The 16,435-nt window shown below is 47.9% G+C and overlaps 1 protein-coding gene across 1 annotated transcript in view; it reads right to left on the minus strand.

The window, feature by feature from the left end:
• The window catches only part of LOC108918456 (partitioning defective 3 homolog B-like), a 182,970-nt gene that overhangs the window by 101,484 nt on the left and 65,051 nt on the right, over nt 1–16,435 (minus strand). Inside the window, exons 6-10 of the mRNA XM_018725718.2 lie at nt 12,380–12,466; nt 8,843–8,968; nt 7,774–8,135; nt 6,908–7,047; nt 6,188–6,316 (exon numbers count right to left, since the gene is read on the minus strand). Of these exons, the coding sequence (XP_018581234.1) occupies nt 6,188–6,316; nt 6,908–7,047; nt 7,774–8,135; nt 8,843–8,968; nt 12,380–12,466 (844 nt within the window). The remainder of the gene's footprint in view (nt 1–6,187; nt 6,317–6,907; nt 7,048–7,773; nt 8,136–8,842; nt 8,969–12,379; nt 12,467–16,435) is intronic.

The raw sequence follows: 16,435 nt of genomic DNA on the forward strand, positions 1-16,435 counted from the left end.
CCTGTCACTCAGAATTAAAGTAAATACAGTTTCAAAGCACAGGATTAAAGGACAAGCGGAAGGCCGTTAAGATGAGATCGGGTGCGCTTAACCACATGGACGGCATTTCTAAGCCTGATCACATGCAAGTGAGGAGTCATGGCCCTTAATCCTCCTTCTGGCCCGCTGCCCTCCCCGTAGCACAGGCCCCGTGTTCCTGCCAAATGGGAAGGAGATCTGGCATTATGGGGGTGACAGGTGAGGTAGTGGGTAGAGTTGTTGCCTTGTACTTGAAGGATCTGGGTTTGAATCCCCACTCTTGCTGTAGTACTCTTGAGCAAGCTATTCACCCTGAATGGATGGAGTAAAAATTACCCAGCAGTACAAATGGGAAAATCATTCTAAGTTACCTATAACACAAACTAATGCTGTAAGCCACTGCGGACAAAGATTTCAGCTAAATAATGGTTAATCATCACAAGCATCTTGGGTGGAGCGGATGGGGATACTATACATCACTGAAACCCCACCAACAGAATGTGAACTGTGTGTGTGTTTGTGTGGCGAGACGGCTGGGGGTGGCAATGTTTGAACAGCATCCACAGCATGATTCATTTACGTATTCTGGCAGCACATTCCTCAGCACACATCTAAAGTCATGAAATGCAAAAGTCAGCATTACTGCTGCGGTTTTTGTACCCTGGATCTCCACCTGCTTTTTATGAGTCGCGTTATTCTTACAGATGAAGAAAATGCTTTGTTTTCCCATGCGAAGGGGTTTTGTGGCAAGATCTTTGTGTTCGGAGTTCAGTGTGCCGAGGTCTGCGGACATTGGAGCGGGTGGGGATGGGGGATCCTCGCCTTTCTTTTCATCCAGCTGTGGCCGAGTTCGTCCTGTGGGAGTGGAGCAGGAAGGGCCGAAGGGGCAAGGACACCAACTGCAGGTTGCCCTCCGTGTCCTGCCTGCCGCAGGCCGCCATGTGCAGCCTGACCCCTCCATCCTGCTGGAGACCGATAAGCTTGGCCTTCCCAGCCCTCGCTGTCCCAGAAGAGGTGGGGGGGATATGCCCTGGGGGTGGGCAGGAGGACAACTTGAGAAATCAGAGTGGGTTGATGTAGCTCTTCCTGACATTCATTTTGTGCTTAGCTGGCACTTTTATCTAACTTAGAGCCATTTGTTCAGTGGCGTATTTTATTAGACAAATTCAGATTAAGTAGCTTAAGGGCACCTCATGGGACTTGAACCAACTGCCTTCATGTTACAGAACGTGTTCTGAGCCCATTCTACCTGCTGCCCAGACAAAGCAAAGTCTGAAGTTGAGTGATCATATTGTTTCCCCATGTACAGAGGAGGCTTCCAACTGCACTCATTCGTCATTTCTAACCCAGAGGACGATATATAAATTACTGAAAAACAGAGTGAAGAATGAGGAACAGAAAAATGAGAAAGAACTCTCTGTCCTGGGTAAACACGGGGACTCTTGAAAGCACTGCTTCCTCTAAATACATCTTGCTCAGATGACATCTTTATGGAATCCAAACGTGCAACTTGGCATCTATTGTGCCGGTTGTGAAACCATCAACCAAGAAATGAAAACCAAGCAGATTGCATTTCACATCTGGCGAGGGAAAAGCCTGCATTTACACCATTTTTCCCTGCTTTTCATCATCAGAATGATGGCATCTGTGCCAACAGTGGGAGAAACTTGACCTGCCCATCTCTGCTGTCTCCCTGTGCTAACAGTCCCAGGTCCAGTGACCCTGGTAAAGCAGTCTGGCTGCTAATAACTAAAGGGTGGTTGATTTAGCTACGAGAGTCTACAACTATCAAAAGTGAATGGACAGGAACCAGCCGACCAATCAGATCCCAGCTGAGGTAGACTTCAGGGCTTAATGGAGTAGATATTAGAGCAGGGAATGCAGAACCACATGTGAAGGGAATCCAGGAGAGAATGCTTTGCATTCAATGAACCCAGGTTCAAATCCCATCTCCTGCTATAGTACCCTGATCAAGGTCCTCATCTTAAATTGGAAATCATTGTATGTCACTAAATTATTATCCAATGGCATTCTAGGCATTCTGACATCTGGTTTGACCAAGTTTTATCTGTCCGATATCTCTAAATGACATTTATGTCCTTCATTCCCTACAACTACACAATCTTTCCCAAATCTGTTTTCTCACTGCTTTCTCCACACACTTTCACCTGGCACCACAAACCCGCACCGCCACCCTCAGCCGAATCCCACCCATCTGATTCTATCTGGCTCACAATAAGCTGAGGGGTCACACTAAATGAGTCTGCGTCTCATTTGCTCTTCATTAACAGGGATGCTGAGCTGTGACAGAATGCTTTGAGTATAATTGCAGCGAGTCATTAAGGCTGAATGTTGTTTTCAGCTCCCATTTAGATCATATCACATTACCTCAAAATTTATTTGATTACCTACGCTAACCAGACAGAAACAGTATTCAGGTGGGAGGCACGTTGGCATGGATGTAATGTTCCCCCCAGCGTGAACGTCTCAATCTAGCTCTGGGGAGCATGCAGCCCAGCTGGGACCAAATTGCTCACAGCAGGCCGGTAAGCACAGCTAAAGCCCGAATAAACACGGGAGTTGGCCTCAGACACACACACACGTCTGGCTGGTGTGAGACCACAGCGTTGCACACGGGTGGGCTGTCTCAGACAAAGAGACAGAGATTGATCTGAAGCCTCTATCTAATATTCTTCATTCGCTGAAGTTACTTCCATCCTGAAAAAGTTTCTATTCAAACTTGGGTATTGGTACTTGTACTTTTGTTCTCATGTTACACAGGGTCAAGTTGTGAATTTTCCAATTTATTTATATCATTTTCAGTTGAATTTTCTTCACTGGTCTTTTTTCTAAAATTTCTGTTGGTTGCTGAGTTTCAGTAATGAGTACGCAAAGTGAACCTAAGAATTGGACTGGACTCAGGAGTTTTAGAGTGTGGACCTGGTGTTCCTGAGTGTTGGTGATCGCTAATACTATGACAAACATTACTTGTGTTTATGGGATGAACCTGTCAACAAGTAGCTTTGAACAGGAGTTTGTGGAGAATCCATATTTTTTATTTCAGTCATTTTAAATTTATATAGTTCAAAATACACACACACACACACACACACACACACACACACACACACACACACATTTTCAGAACCGCTTGTCCCATACAGGGTCGCGGGGAACCGGAGCCTACCCGGCAACACAGGGCGTATGGCCAGAAGGGGAGGGGACACGCCCAAGACGGGACACCAGTCCGCCGCAAGGCACCCCAAGCAGGACTCAAACCCCAGACCCACCAGAGAGCAGGACCCGGTCCAACCCATTGCGCCACTGCGCCCCCCCTAGTTCAAAATATTAAACTAAAAAGTCTTACAACTTATTTGTTATTTATTATAGCTATATCTGAGACTTTTACAGAACAGAACCTAATAGGTAAATAAAGTGAAAAATGTCTGTATTAAGATTGTACTGACCTAGTGGTAAAATAGACTAGAACAAGTCAAGTAACGAACTGACTTTTGACTCTAACTGTATTTGTAAGGTGAGGTCCCAGGGGTATTTTCCATGTATTTTCCATGTATTCTGAGTGGACGTGGAGGCTGTTTCCAAACCACTCAACCCTTCCTTCCCTTCTCTTTGAGGCCCAGCACCCTTCAGCACTGCTGCGAAGGTGGATGCTAAACCAACAGCTCTTCATTTGGGCTCAGCTCATTCAGAATCCACTTCAAAGCATGGGGAAAAAAAAAGTAGTGTTCGCATACACACAGACACACGCGGACATGGGCGCGCATAAATATGCATCAGCTCGGCATGCCTCTAATGAACAGCCCGTGTGGTTCTGCATTCCCTTCCGTCCAACACAGTAGATGGGACCTGGAGACAGCGGCCCGTAATTGGCTCTCATATCCGTCCCGCTGCTATGTTCCATTGTGTTAATACGGAACAAGTGGGCCAAGGAGACTGGAGAGCCCATGAAAGGAAGCGTGATTTCGAGTCTGCCTCCTGCTGTTTCTGCACGGGCAGAGCGCACAACAGAAGGGCCTACTTTTGAGGGATCAAAGGCCGCAGGGGCCAGGGGAGGCGGGACTGTGTAAATTGAACTTGATTGTTTAAGTTTAAATGAATGCTTTCGGTTGGAAGGGGCAGGGTGGTGGCAAAGGGAGTGGACAGTGTGACGGGAGTGTGACCACGGTTTTCGCAGGTCCCAGAAGCGAGCACCATTCCGTGTTTGTGAGTGGCTGAGGAAAGTTAAAGCCATGACAGGAAACAATACAGGTAGCCGAGGGAGGAAGTCTGCATAAGAGATTATGAGCAGGTGGCCAAATACCCCGACTGTGGTCATGTGCTTCTCCTGTCTTCATAATCGCGGTGCGTCAACTACTCTCAGTATCGCTTCCATCCTGGCTACTGGTATGGTATGGTGCTCAGACATGTCAAGGTTGTCGCTGAACAGTAATCCCCGCTGGACTGAACTCACACACTGAGTGGTTGGTGGAAAAATAGTTTAGTGCATAACTCACTCTCATTCACTCACTCACTTTTGTCAGCTCCTTTTTCAACGCAAGGTTGTGGTGGCAGAGAACCGATCCTGGAAGCATAGAATGTGAAGCACAGTATACCCTGTACAGGACACCATCACAGGCAAAGCAAAAAAAAACTTCCATTTTTTCTGAGAAACGTTCCAGTTGCTTGAAATATTTGTTTGTGGTTGCGGTTTGTAGTTGTTTTGGAGCAGCCAAACAAGTGAGGCTGAGTTAGCTGAGAGGGGGACCAAAGGGGAGCCAGGGTGGGCCGGTCCCACGCCGGGGCTCTCCGCCATGGTGAAAAACCAAGCAACACACTGGTGCGGTTGGAGGTCTCTCAAACAAAAGGGAAAACGATACTTCCAGGGGGGCGTTGATCATCTCCATCTGGGTGAGTGTGTTTTGAACGCTTGCCTTTGTGTATAATATGGTCCACTACAAAGCTCCCCGCTCCGCAAGCCCCCCCACAGCTTTTAACATTTTTAAAAAAAAAGGAGAAAAAAAAAAAAAAAAAAAAAAAAAACAGCCAAAAGCCGTGGTGGAGATATGTGAAAACAATGGAGGCCAGCGCCTGCTTCCTGAACGGGACACTCGCTGCCCTCTTCTCCTCGAACTTTGTTATTTTAGCAAAAGTGCTGAAGGAGCCAGAAAGCCGGGCTGGGCCTGGCAGTGAGCGGAGGCACAGGAAGAGCCTGCATACAGCTGCTGAGTGGATGGGCACACTTCACACAAGCCAGCCTGCTCCACGACTTCCTGGAGGACCGCTTCAACATGTGTGCCGTGCCTGGCGACCCTGCGGCCGGCTTCCTGTCTGCCGCACTGGGTCACTGGCCCTGGTCAGGGGAACGGAAGCTAATGTTGCAGTGCTTGGCTGGCAGAGTGTGTATTTGTGCGTGTGATACTATGTGAGTCTGCACATGCCTACTGGTGATGGGAGCTGGGTGTGGGATCGAGGCCGGGGGGCACAAAAAAGGACAGTGGGTCAGGAAAGGAAGAAAAGATGCAGAGCAAGACGTGTCACGGGGGAAGGCGACTGAGACAGAGGCGCAACTGAGATCCAAAAACAAGGACCCCCCCCAGAGGACAGGGGGCACAAAGGAGGGAAACGCAGGAGCCGCCTGCCCTCAAGGCCGGCACAAGGAAGAGAGGCGGGTGCCGGGTGCCCAGAGCAGGCTTTTCCTCGAGAGAGACCAACAATTGTACTTAGTGGGACACTAAGCCAAGGCGCATGCTAATCTAAGACACCCCCTCCCAGCAAAGGCACGACACTGCAGAAAAACCCTTTAATCCAGCTCAGGTGTGGAGACAAAGGCATCCCTACGAAGACCTGCTGTCAGCGTAAAATGGAAGGGACTCAAGTATGAACAGAAAGAGCAAAGAAACTTCATATAGCCTTTTAATAGGTTATTCTGGGGTGAATTGATCGTGATCAATTAATGAACAGACTTGTCGATTAACTTCTATAATTAAATCTTCTGAAAGGCTACTGCCATTGTCCACAGTCAGCTCTGGTTAGACATCACAGGGTGTGTGAGAGGTAATTTAATGAACAATGAGGGCTGATTCTGGAAGAGTGGTGGACCATAACTGACCGAGCCAGTTCATCCGCAGGCTAACCAGTAGGGGGGATACGCAAGAGACGGGACCCTTACCAGCTCCCGCGGCAAAAACACATCCTCCTGCCGGACCACCACCAGTGACACGGTGTCCCCCTGCTTGGTCCTCCGCAGCATGCCCACCAGCTCATCCTGTGTGCAGCCCGTGATGTCCACACCGTTCACCTGTGGGGGACATGAGGCTGAACTCGCTTTCAGAAACCCACCGCTACCATTCAGAGGCCCATCATGATAATCAACCAGGGTTATGAACAGTGCCAATTTGGAGTAGTCCCCCATGGCCTCAGCATACCCAGTCACACCGTTATTCACATCTCCGCTGTTCTCAGAACTCAGTGTGAAGTGTGTGAGCTAAGACAGCTGCTACAGAAATAGGATGGCTAATGTTTTATCAACAATCACTCACTTCAAAAAGTAACGTTAACCTCGGAAATGAGAGATCTGCTTTGGAAAGCCTTTGTGTGGATTTCCGCACATTACCAGCGTTAGTCATAATGCTGTGCTGAGTGAAGAAGGGTCCTGTTCTCAGTTCTCTTGCTGAGCAAATTTCCAACATCCTCTCTGAATCCCGAGTACAAAACCTGCTCCTCGCTCTAAGGTTCAAGTATAGAACCTCTTCCTTTTCTAAGTCCTTGGTACAGAACCTGTTTCCTCTGAGTCCAGGGTACAGAATCTGTTCCCTCTCTGTTTTCTGGCTATAGAAGCAAAGTCCCAAATATAGAACCTGCTTCCTCCTGTTCCCTCAGGATGACATACCTCCAGGATTCGGTCCCCTGACTGCAGGCGACCATCTTTGACAGCTGCCCCACGGGGGAGGATGTTCTTCACCAGTATGGGTCCTGATCCATGTACTGTTGAGTCTCTGGTCACAACAGTGAAACCTAAACCCTCAGGGCCTGAGGAAAGGAGGGAATAAAAGAGTGAGGCATAGAATCACAGAGGGAGGAGGTCAGCTTGGGTGACCCAGCTGACCACAGGCAAAGTCAAATCAAAGTAGAGTCGTTAGCATATGACGCAATGCCTGGAGCGCGGCGTTGGTGACTGTGCTTTAACGCAAAACAGTATGATCAGGTGCTACGGTGTAGCACCGCAGCTGGGGTACTTAACCTGCAGCCTCTAGCTTACTGCGTTTTTGCAAAAGCCTCCAGCTCAACTATTCCCCCTGCCCAGCTGTGTGAGGCTGATAAACGTCTTCTTCAGGAACAGGGAAGGGAGTGGGAGAAGTGCTGGGCGGGTGCGGGGTAGGGGGGTCACTGGGGATTACAGTGGTCTCGGTTTAAAGGAAATAGTTTAATTTCACGTGTGAACAGATCACACGGTGAGTGAGGCATGGAGGGCAGGAGCTTGGCAAAGAGGACTCAAAGGACATCCATCCCTCAAGCTCCTGTCCACTGGGAAATGCCACGTCAACATGTCCAAAGTTCAATAGTTAAAGGAATATGACTCAGTGAGCGAATGAATGAATGAATGTCATTCAACACAGTTAAGGAAACTGAGGTACCTGAAGACTAATTTTGACAGGGATTCCTGTCCCTGTTTTGTCTTGATCGGGAAATAGTCAAAGAGACTCAAGAGTGTTCAGGGCCCTGTCCTCCTGCTGAAAATGCTCAACCCTTTCTTACCTTTCTTCAGGTTAATCTTGAGTCTCTTCCCCCCATTCTTGTTGGCAAGGCCAGCCAATGGGGACAGGGCTGAGCTCATCTTGTGTGTGGCGGACGGTGGGATCTGCGGCAGGGTTACTGGAGCTGCTCCCTCCAATCTTTGGCCAATCTGGGACTCACTGGCCTTGGCTACTGGGTCAAAACACTTCCTGTTGAGCTTCCCCCGAACAGGAAGTGGTACCTTGATCTTGGGGAGTCCACCCTGACTGGGCAGGGCGAGCTGGCCAATAAGGCTCTTCTCATAGCGCTCCCTGTTGGCAATGGGAAGCACCTCCAAGCACACTGTGGGGCACCGCATGGCCTTTCGGAATACCTCCTGTGACCTGTCAAGACAAAGGGTGCGCTGTGACATCATTGCCATTTACAGTAACATCACTGCTATTTACAATGAGGTCATGGCCAGATGCAGTGACATCACTTTTCAGCAATTGTGTGGTTTTAGCTGTCAGTGAAATGCACTTGCAATGAAAATCTGGAAAGATCCTCCAGCTGTGCACTATTTTTTCTATCTTCAGTGACTATTTCACAAAATACCCAGTAGCAGGAAGAAGTAAGAAAACCTTTTAAAAAACTAATCCCTTCAAGTGTCTCCAGATCAGCAGGCCTGCAAAGCTAATAAATAATCAAAATATCAAATATGAGATCAGTCACACTGCACGAGACTGAGCACCTGTTTTTCACAGGTTTGAATTGGGCACATTAATAAAAAAATAAGAGTTCAAAGGAAAGATTTAAAAGCAATTAACACTTGGATTCTTATTAGGGGATTGACACTCAGGTGGTCTTGGATGTGAATTCTGCCTTCAGAAGGTGCTATTATTCCCACAGGGCTGCCAATCTGGTGCTATTATTGTGTAGATTAAAACAATCCATTTAGTCCTCTTCTATTGGCACCCTCTCCCAACTTGCATATCCTGAAAGGATTACCAGAAATATTCAGACAAAGAAAGCACTTTTGCGATATTTGTTTCACTTGCATGTAATCATATTTTTTAAACCAGTCCAGGAGGAAGAGGAGGAAGGAACTCACTGTGCGAAGGACTTGTCCATCAGGGGCATCTCATTGATCCTCACGATGCACTCATCCTCCTGGAAGATGCCCTCCCTCCTGCAGCGACTGTTCTCCTCCACACCACGGATGAGAAGACCCAATACCCTGCCGAGAGAGGAACAGATATCATGTAAAGAAGTGCCAGAAGTGGACTGGCACTCCAACCAGGGTGTACCCAGCCTCACGCCCTAGGCTTCTGGGATGAGCTCTAGACCTTTGTAGCCTTGCACTGGACAAATGGTTCTTGGCAATGGATGGATGTGTTACTGAATATTTTTTGCACAGAATGTAGCCACTGAATCAATGGGGGGATGTCTATATTGTGTAGCTTTTACTGAAAGTAACTTTGGAGCCGCAAACAAATAGAATTTTAAGCAGTCTTTCATTCCCAAATGAGTTCATAAGTGAAGGGATCACAGTAATAAAATTTTAATAATTTAGTTTTTAACTAGGAGCATAAAATCTAACACTCAACCCTGCAGCCCCGAATCCAGCCAACAGCTCATGTGAAACTGAACTCACGGTCTCTGACCGAAAGAGCAACACAGGAAGAAGAACAAGGCCTTGACACTAGCGGGGGCCAACAGGGGCTGACGGCCAAGAAAAACGTTATAAAGCACTTTGAAAAACAAGCTATGGTGCGCTGTGCCAGACAGACTACATGCGGCCTCAAGGAGTCCCAGAGAAGTAGGAAGGCCACGTGTGCCGAGGCTGAGGGAAGGTCCACTGTATTGACTTAACAGTACAATGCCAAGATTGTACCTCACAGCGCTATGAACCAGAGAGGTGTCACATCTTATCCATATCTATGTGGTCAGGGTCTTTGGTTTTTGTACATATTCTCAAGGTCTTAAATTTTCAAATATAGAATAACTGTTTCGTTCTCTTATTTAGCTGACACCTTTGTCCAAGGCAGTTTACAATATTAATTTCGTAGACTAAAGAAAATTACTACGTTTTGTGCCTTGACAGGGTGTTTCCAGGGACATTCTGGTGGTGTTGTCAGTGTAAGGCCTCCATGGGTGCATTGATGCACTGAGACAGAATATAAGCGTATTATTGGCAAGATTATCACCAAAGGGATTGATGTGTCCTTCTTTATATGCACACCTTGTAGAATGGGACGTGTCCAATATTGTGTCCAACACAGTGGACGAAACTGGTTACTAGCAGCATTCTGGTCCCTAACCAGCAGTTACTGTATGTGTGAAATGACATCCTTCTCACGAAGATATGGTACCCATTTTGATTATTCTTATGTATTTGGAGAGAAAATGTCTTCTAGCAGGAAGGGGGTGCAGTGGCGCAGTGGGTTGGACCGGGTCCTGCTCTCTAGTGGGTCTGGGGTTCGAGTCCTGCTTGGGGTGCCTTGTGACAGATTGGCGTCCTGTCCTGGGTGTGTCCCCTCCAGCCTTACGCCCTGTGTTGCCGGGTAGGCTCCGGTTCCCCGCGACCCTGTATGGGACAAGCGGTTCAGAAAAAAAAATGTCTTCTAGTGCTGTGGTCTACACCAGAACCTCCTACAAAAATGTTGCTGACTCAGGTGTCTAAAGTTTGTGTTTGACCTGCATACAAAGTGCAATGAATTTTGCAACATTTGCTCAACTTTTCAGAATTTTAAATGGCATCACTTGACCATCCTGAAAATTACAGTGTTTTGCTGTGATACTGTGTTGTCCTGTATCTGCACTGTTCTCCGTTTACTGACTGTCTATACTGTTGTCGCGCGGTTCAGTTCTGCTCTCTTTCCAGTTGAAACTAAATAAATGATGGTTTACTGATTCATATAATAGTGAATTCTTAGTATATCATCTTACTATGGTAAGGTCACTAGGCCACCTGTCTTAAAAATGCTTAATATTTCACATGAATTGTTTTTAAATAATTGACGGTGTACATTAGAGGACTGTGGTATATTGTGTAAATGGGTAGGCAGAGGACTGCAGATTTCAGAAGAGGTGTTTCTTGGATTCAAGAGGTGGTTGAAGAAGCAGCACCAGTTAAACTGCTCTGCCTCCTGCTGTGTTAATAGTGCTGCAAGATGAAATAATTAAGATAAGAAATGACAGATTGAACAATGAGATTATGCAGAGGAGTGAAATCCCACAAGGTGGTATGATGGAATGAAAGACTTTGCAGATGAGCGAAGCCTCTGGGTCGAGAGTTCGATAAGCAGTAGTTTGTCCAAACTGGACGCGTCTCATGGCATACCAGCGTGATGCCACCAGCAGACATCACAGACAGTGTCCACCCACAGCAGATGGAGAGACCCGCTAGCCCCCCGAGGGAAGAGCCCAGAAGAGGGGGTGTTGGGTCCTACAGCTCCAGGGGGAGCAACGAGGAGCCACAAGAGGCTCCGTCCCCCACAGGAAATGGAGCCAGGAAGCCCGTCGGCACAGATGGTGTGTTCACTATGCCAGGGCCTCGTGTGCAACTGGAAATGGGACGGGTTATAGCGAAGAACACGTTACACGTGCAGCATGATCGCTCCCATCTGTACTGGGGTGTGGCAAACCTGTTCTGCTCTGGAGAACAATGCTGTCCACACTTGGAATGGTATTTTTTTGTTTAAATGTGAGATTTGATGATTGTCCTCGTTTGCACTTTGCCATTACAAGCCTCAAGAGCATTTTGCCACCCACCGCCACCTATCCACTCTTTCAATTCTCCAGCGGGCCACCGTCTGAACTCACAGGAACCTGGTCCCCATTTCTCTGGAGACCCGCTTGCCACTTCCTGCCACGGAGCAGCTCCTCCCCCCATGCCCCCATCCCCACCTCCCTGTACTTAACTTTTCACCCCTCTCATTTTCTCCTGCATAACATCTTAATGAGTTTCCTTGAGCCATCATGACCGCTGTGCCCCCCACAATGTACACACACAAACACATACACACACACACACACACACACACACACACACACAGGTCCTTCAAAGAGAAGTGTGCCTCAACACCTGGGCCTCCCCAACAGTAGAACAGTGAGAAATTAAGTCATCATGGGACCATACTGCCAGTGAACAAACAGCAATGATGTGAATCTTACATTGTTTACTTGGGTTACATCAGAGTGTGTTATGTGATGCACATGCAGATGTATGGAAAGATCTGGGTTCACACACACACACACACTTTCTGAACCACTTGTTCCATTCGGGGTCACGGGGAACCAGAGCCTAACCTGGCAACACAGGGCGTAAGGCTGGAGGGGGAGGGGACACACCCAGGACAGGATACCAGTCTGTTGCAAGGCACCCCAAGTGGGACTTGAAACCCAGACCCACCGGAGAGCAGGACCCGGTCCAACCCACTGCACCACCGTGCCCCTGATCTGGGTTCAGATGAATACTAATATAGAATACATATATAAATACAGACAAATATGTCTAAGTGAGACTGAGACGCATGCATGCACGCGCGCGCACACACACACACACACACACACACACACACACACACACACACACACACACACGTCCAGTCAGAGGGAGTGCAGAGATGTGTGACCGCTTGCTTACCTTCCGCTCAGAGAGGAGAAGTATGGCACGACGTGAATCCCCAGGGGGCCGTGCTCACCACAGATCTCCACTGTCCTGGTCACGTTGCTGCCGACACACACACACTGAGCATCCATAAAATCGTATACACACATCCAACCTGAATATACATAAAGTCATAAACAGTGATCACCTAACACACACACACACACACAGAGCAAAAACATGCCCTATAGAAGCAAAAGTGGACCAGGAATGCACTCTGGTTCAGTGAACTGTCCCATACACATACACGTGGCGAGTGCCATAGAGGGGCTGCTATAAAAGCCCACCGTAGTGTAGGAGTGTGTCAGAGCACAATGGGTCACACTGTGCGCTACGCCGCTGCAGTTCCTCCACGTCTGTTCAGCTTCATGCTGCTGAAACGTATTGTTGACTTTCCACTTAATTACCCTTTTTGCCCCCCACCCCCTGTCCCAGTCTGACTAAGGGAAGGATACAACGAAATAACACCGGCTTCCTCAGTCGCACGACTTCCTTTATCGCCTTAATATGGACTTCCAACAAATTCACTGACCGTCTGGAGTTAATGAGTTTATCTGGCTGACCACATGTGCACTCCCCTCCCATTAATCTGCCGCTGACCTTTCACTTTTCCTCCGTTTCCCTCTCCGGCCCGTACCTGCCGCCTTGCCACCCAATCATTACAGTAGTCTAATTGCCAAGGAAACAGTCCACGTGTTACACAGGTGTCATTAGCCACAAAGTTAGCGGCTTCACCATCATTCTGCAGACCATCTGACTATTATTATTATTATTAGTAGTAGTAGTAGTATTATTAATATTGGTATTATTTAGCTTCAACCTTTGTCAGAGGTGACTTACTATACTAGTTGCATTATACTGAGTACCTACCCATCCACACAACAAAGTGATGTACCACGCGCATTCACACAGACTCATTCAGTCACACACACACGCACGCACGCACGCACGCACGCACGCACGCACGCACGCACGCGCGCGCGCGCACACGCACACACACTAAGGGCAAAATGGGAGTCACCATTTCATGTGAAACACATCTTTAGACCACAGGTGGAAACCAGAGCACCTGGAGGAACCCCACATGAATACAATCATGCACACTCCACTGGATTCTAATGTGTGTTGGAACCCACAGCCCAGGAGCTACAAGGCACCAGTGCTACACCCTGTGCCCCCATGCAGGATGCAGATTTACATTTATCTACTTAGCAGATACTTGTCTCCAAAGCAAATTCCAATGAACTCTATGTAGCATTATCAGCCCACACACCTTATTCACCAAGGTGACTTACACTGCTAGATACACTACTTACAATGGGTTATTCATCCATACATCAGTGGAACACTCTCTCTCTCTCTCTCTCTGTCATTCACACACTATGGGTGAACCTGACCAACATGTCTTTGGACTGTGGGAGGAAACCAGAGCACCTGGAGGAAACCCACACAGACACAGGGAGAACATGCAAACTCCACACAGATTGAGGGGGGATTGAACCCACATTCTCTCATACCATTCAGGCACTGTGAGAAAGCAGCGCTACTCGCTGTGCCACCATGCCACCCAGTTGGACCTGAAGGTTCATGACATGGGGGTAGACGAGTGAGGCTAAGAGGAGGACACATTGAGTGGAGTGGAGAAGCTCAGGTGAGAACCAAAGAGACCCAGGTGAGAAAGCTGCTTCCCCCTCCATTCCAGCTTCATCAGCAGCCTTGAAGTTGTAATTAATGAAGCCCTGACCAAAGGAAGAGATATCAAAGCGCCAGCATCCCCACCAGGAGAGGAAGTGGATGGAGAGAATTAATTAGCAGCTCTTAATAATCCACACGTGAATTCGTTTGTTTTTGGTGGGGGGGGGTGGGGGGGACTAACGAAGACATACCCCCACCGAAACCCTCCTTCCTTCCCAGTTTTCTCCACTTGCCCTTCAGATCCACTTTCCGGTTTTTGTTAATTGGCAAACATGAGCTAGGATCCAGCACAACGTTGTAAAGATGAGACAGAGTGAGCGGTGGAGGAGGAGATGGGAGATGGAATGGGGCGGACCACAGAGGTGTGGAACCACAAGGTGTTTCCTTCATTCACCTGTAGACCTGGAGGGGAAGGGAGCAGGGGCACAGATGCTCAAGATGCTCATCAGCAGCCCAAAACACAGAGGCTGACGGCCGAATTAGAGAAACACACAGAATATAACAAGGGGGTTTTATCTGTAGTCACTCTTAAATTTCTGAACATGCTGAATCCAAAGCGATGCCTCCAGAAGATTAAACGGGAAGAGCTGACATGTATGTTTTTTTATTTAATGACCGTTCCACTGTGGTCACAGAGGGGACTTTGCTGTTACTTGTAAAATTATTTCTGCTGTCATTTTGGGGCTCCAGAGAGCAGGACCTCCACGTTCACTGGCTCCTTCCTGCAGACACAAGAGAAGCCATTAACCACGACACTGTTGTATTGTTCTCGTCCACCTGTTCAGGGGCAATAGGTGTCTGATGGAAGTCATCCTGCTCAGTGTAACATCGCACTCGCACCTCTCGCACCCAAACCCATCCACCCCCAGATCAACACATGCTGTTTTCCTGCCAACCTCTCGGTGCCAATCCAGGGCACCCTACGTCCTCCTGCCACATTGCGAGACCTCGTTGTTCTGTGGCCTCCCGCTCCCTCAGCCCTATCCCCCACTCCCTTCATCTCCCTGACACCTGGCCATAACCCCTGGCTCGTACCCCCGCTCTCGGACCGGACCGGGATCGTTAATGAGGACGAGGCCTGTCGCTGTCTTCTCATTAGCTCTAATGGGAGGTCGCACCACAAACATTCGCTCCCAATTTGCATTCAGACAACAAACAGCACAACAGACTGGCACACTGGTGCTGGATACTGCTTGTTAGCACAGCAGGGGAAGAAATAAAAAAAGAAATAAAGAATGAAAGGAAGAAAGGAAGAAAACTTGCATGATAGTCTTTTTTTTTCCCCTCTGTTGACTCACTGTGGCGACAAGAGAAAGTCACACAAACAGCTGAATACTCGCACCCGGGGTGTCGGAGAGGCTTTGCTCTCCAGGCTAGACTCCAACAGCAGGGTCCAGTTCTCATTCTGTTGGGCAGAGACAAGCCAGCAAGGCCAGTACAGACACTGCAAATCGTGAACGCCAAGGCCAGCATCCTGGATTCACGTCGCAAGGACATATGAAGTGTGAGATGATGGGTGAATAATGAGATCAGGAGCGCAGTGCTGGAATACCGCGGGAAAAAGAACTCGGTGCCTGAGATGGAGCGAAAAAGCACTGAATCATCTTGTAGGAACAGTGCGAGTGTCAGTGTCCATCTTCTGTACAAATCGCTCAACTATTATGCAAATTTTATGGCCGTGTACTTCTAATCTGTCACCTAAATGTACTCAAAAACTGTACTCGTGAACTGTGATAGTGGTCACATTTTTCCATGGTTGAAACATCACAGAATATATTTACATTAATTCTTTTCGCTGATGCTTATCTCCAAAGCATCTTACAGTGTTAAGCTACTTACAATTATTTACCCATTTATACTACCAGGTAACTGTATCAATTCAGGATAAATACCTTGTGCAAAGATTTATATTTACATTTATTCATGTAGTTGGTGCTTTCCTCCAAAGTGACATGCAATGTTAAACTACTTACAATTATTTACCCATTTATTCAGCTGGACAATTTACTTGGAGCAATTCAGGCTAAGTACCTTGCTCAAGGGTACAACAGCAGTTCGGTGGGATTGAAACCTGCAACCTTTGGACCCAAAGCTAAGAGCTCTAACCTCTACAATATTAGCTGCCCCACACGGTTCAGCAGCAGTACGTGGGATTTGAACCTACCAATGAGTTGAGTCCATTTGTAGGTAGGTTTAACCTACCACTACCCACAGGTTGAGTCTTTGCATTCGGTGCTCATATCTCCCGGTTGCTTAGGAAAAAGGAGGAAACCATGCCCCAGCTGTTTCCTGAACATCTTCCACAGGGTCGTGAAGTGGGGGTTGGAACACACCCCT

This window comes from Scleropages formosus, chromosome 14 (assembly GCF_900964775.1).
Source record: "Scleropages formosus chromosome 14, fSclFor1.1, whole genome shotgun sequence".
NCBI classification, from domain to species: Eukaryota; Metazoa; Chordata; class Actinopteri; order Osteoglossiformes; family Osteoglossidae; genus Scleropages; species Scleropages formosus.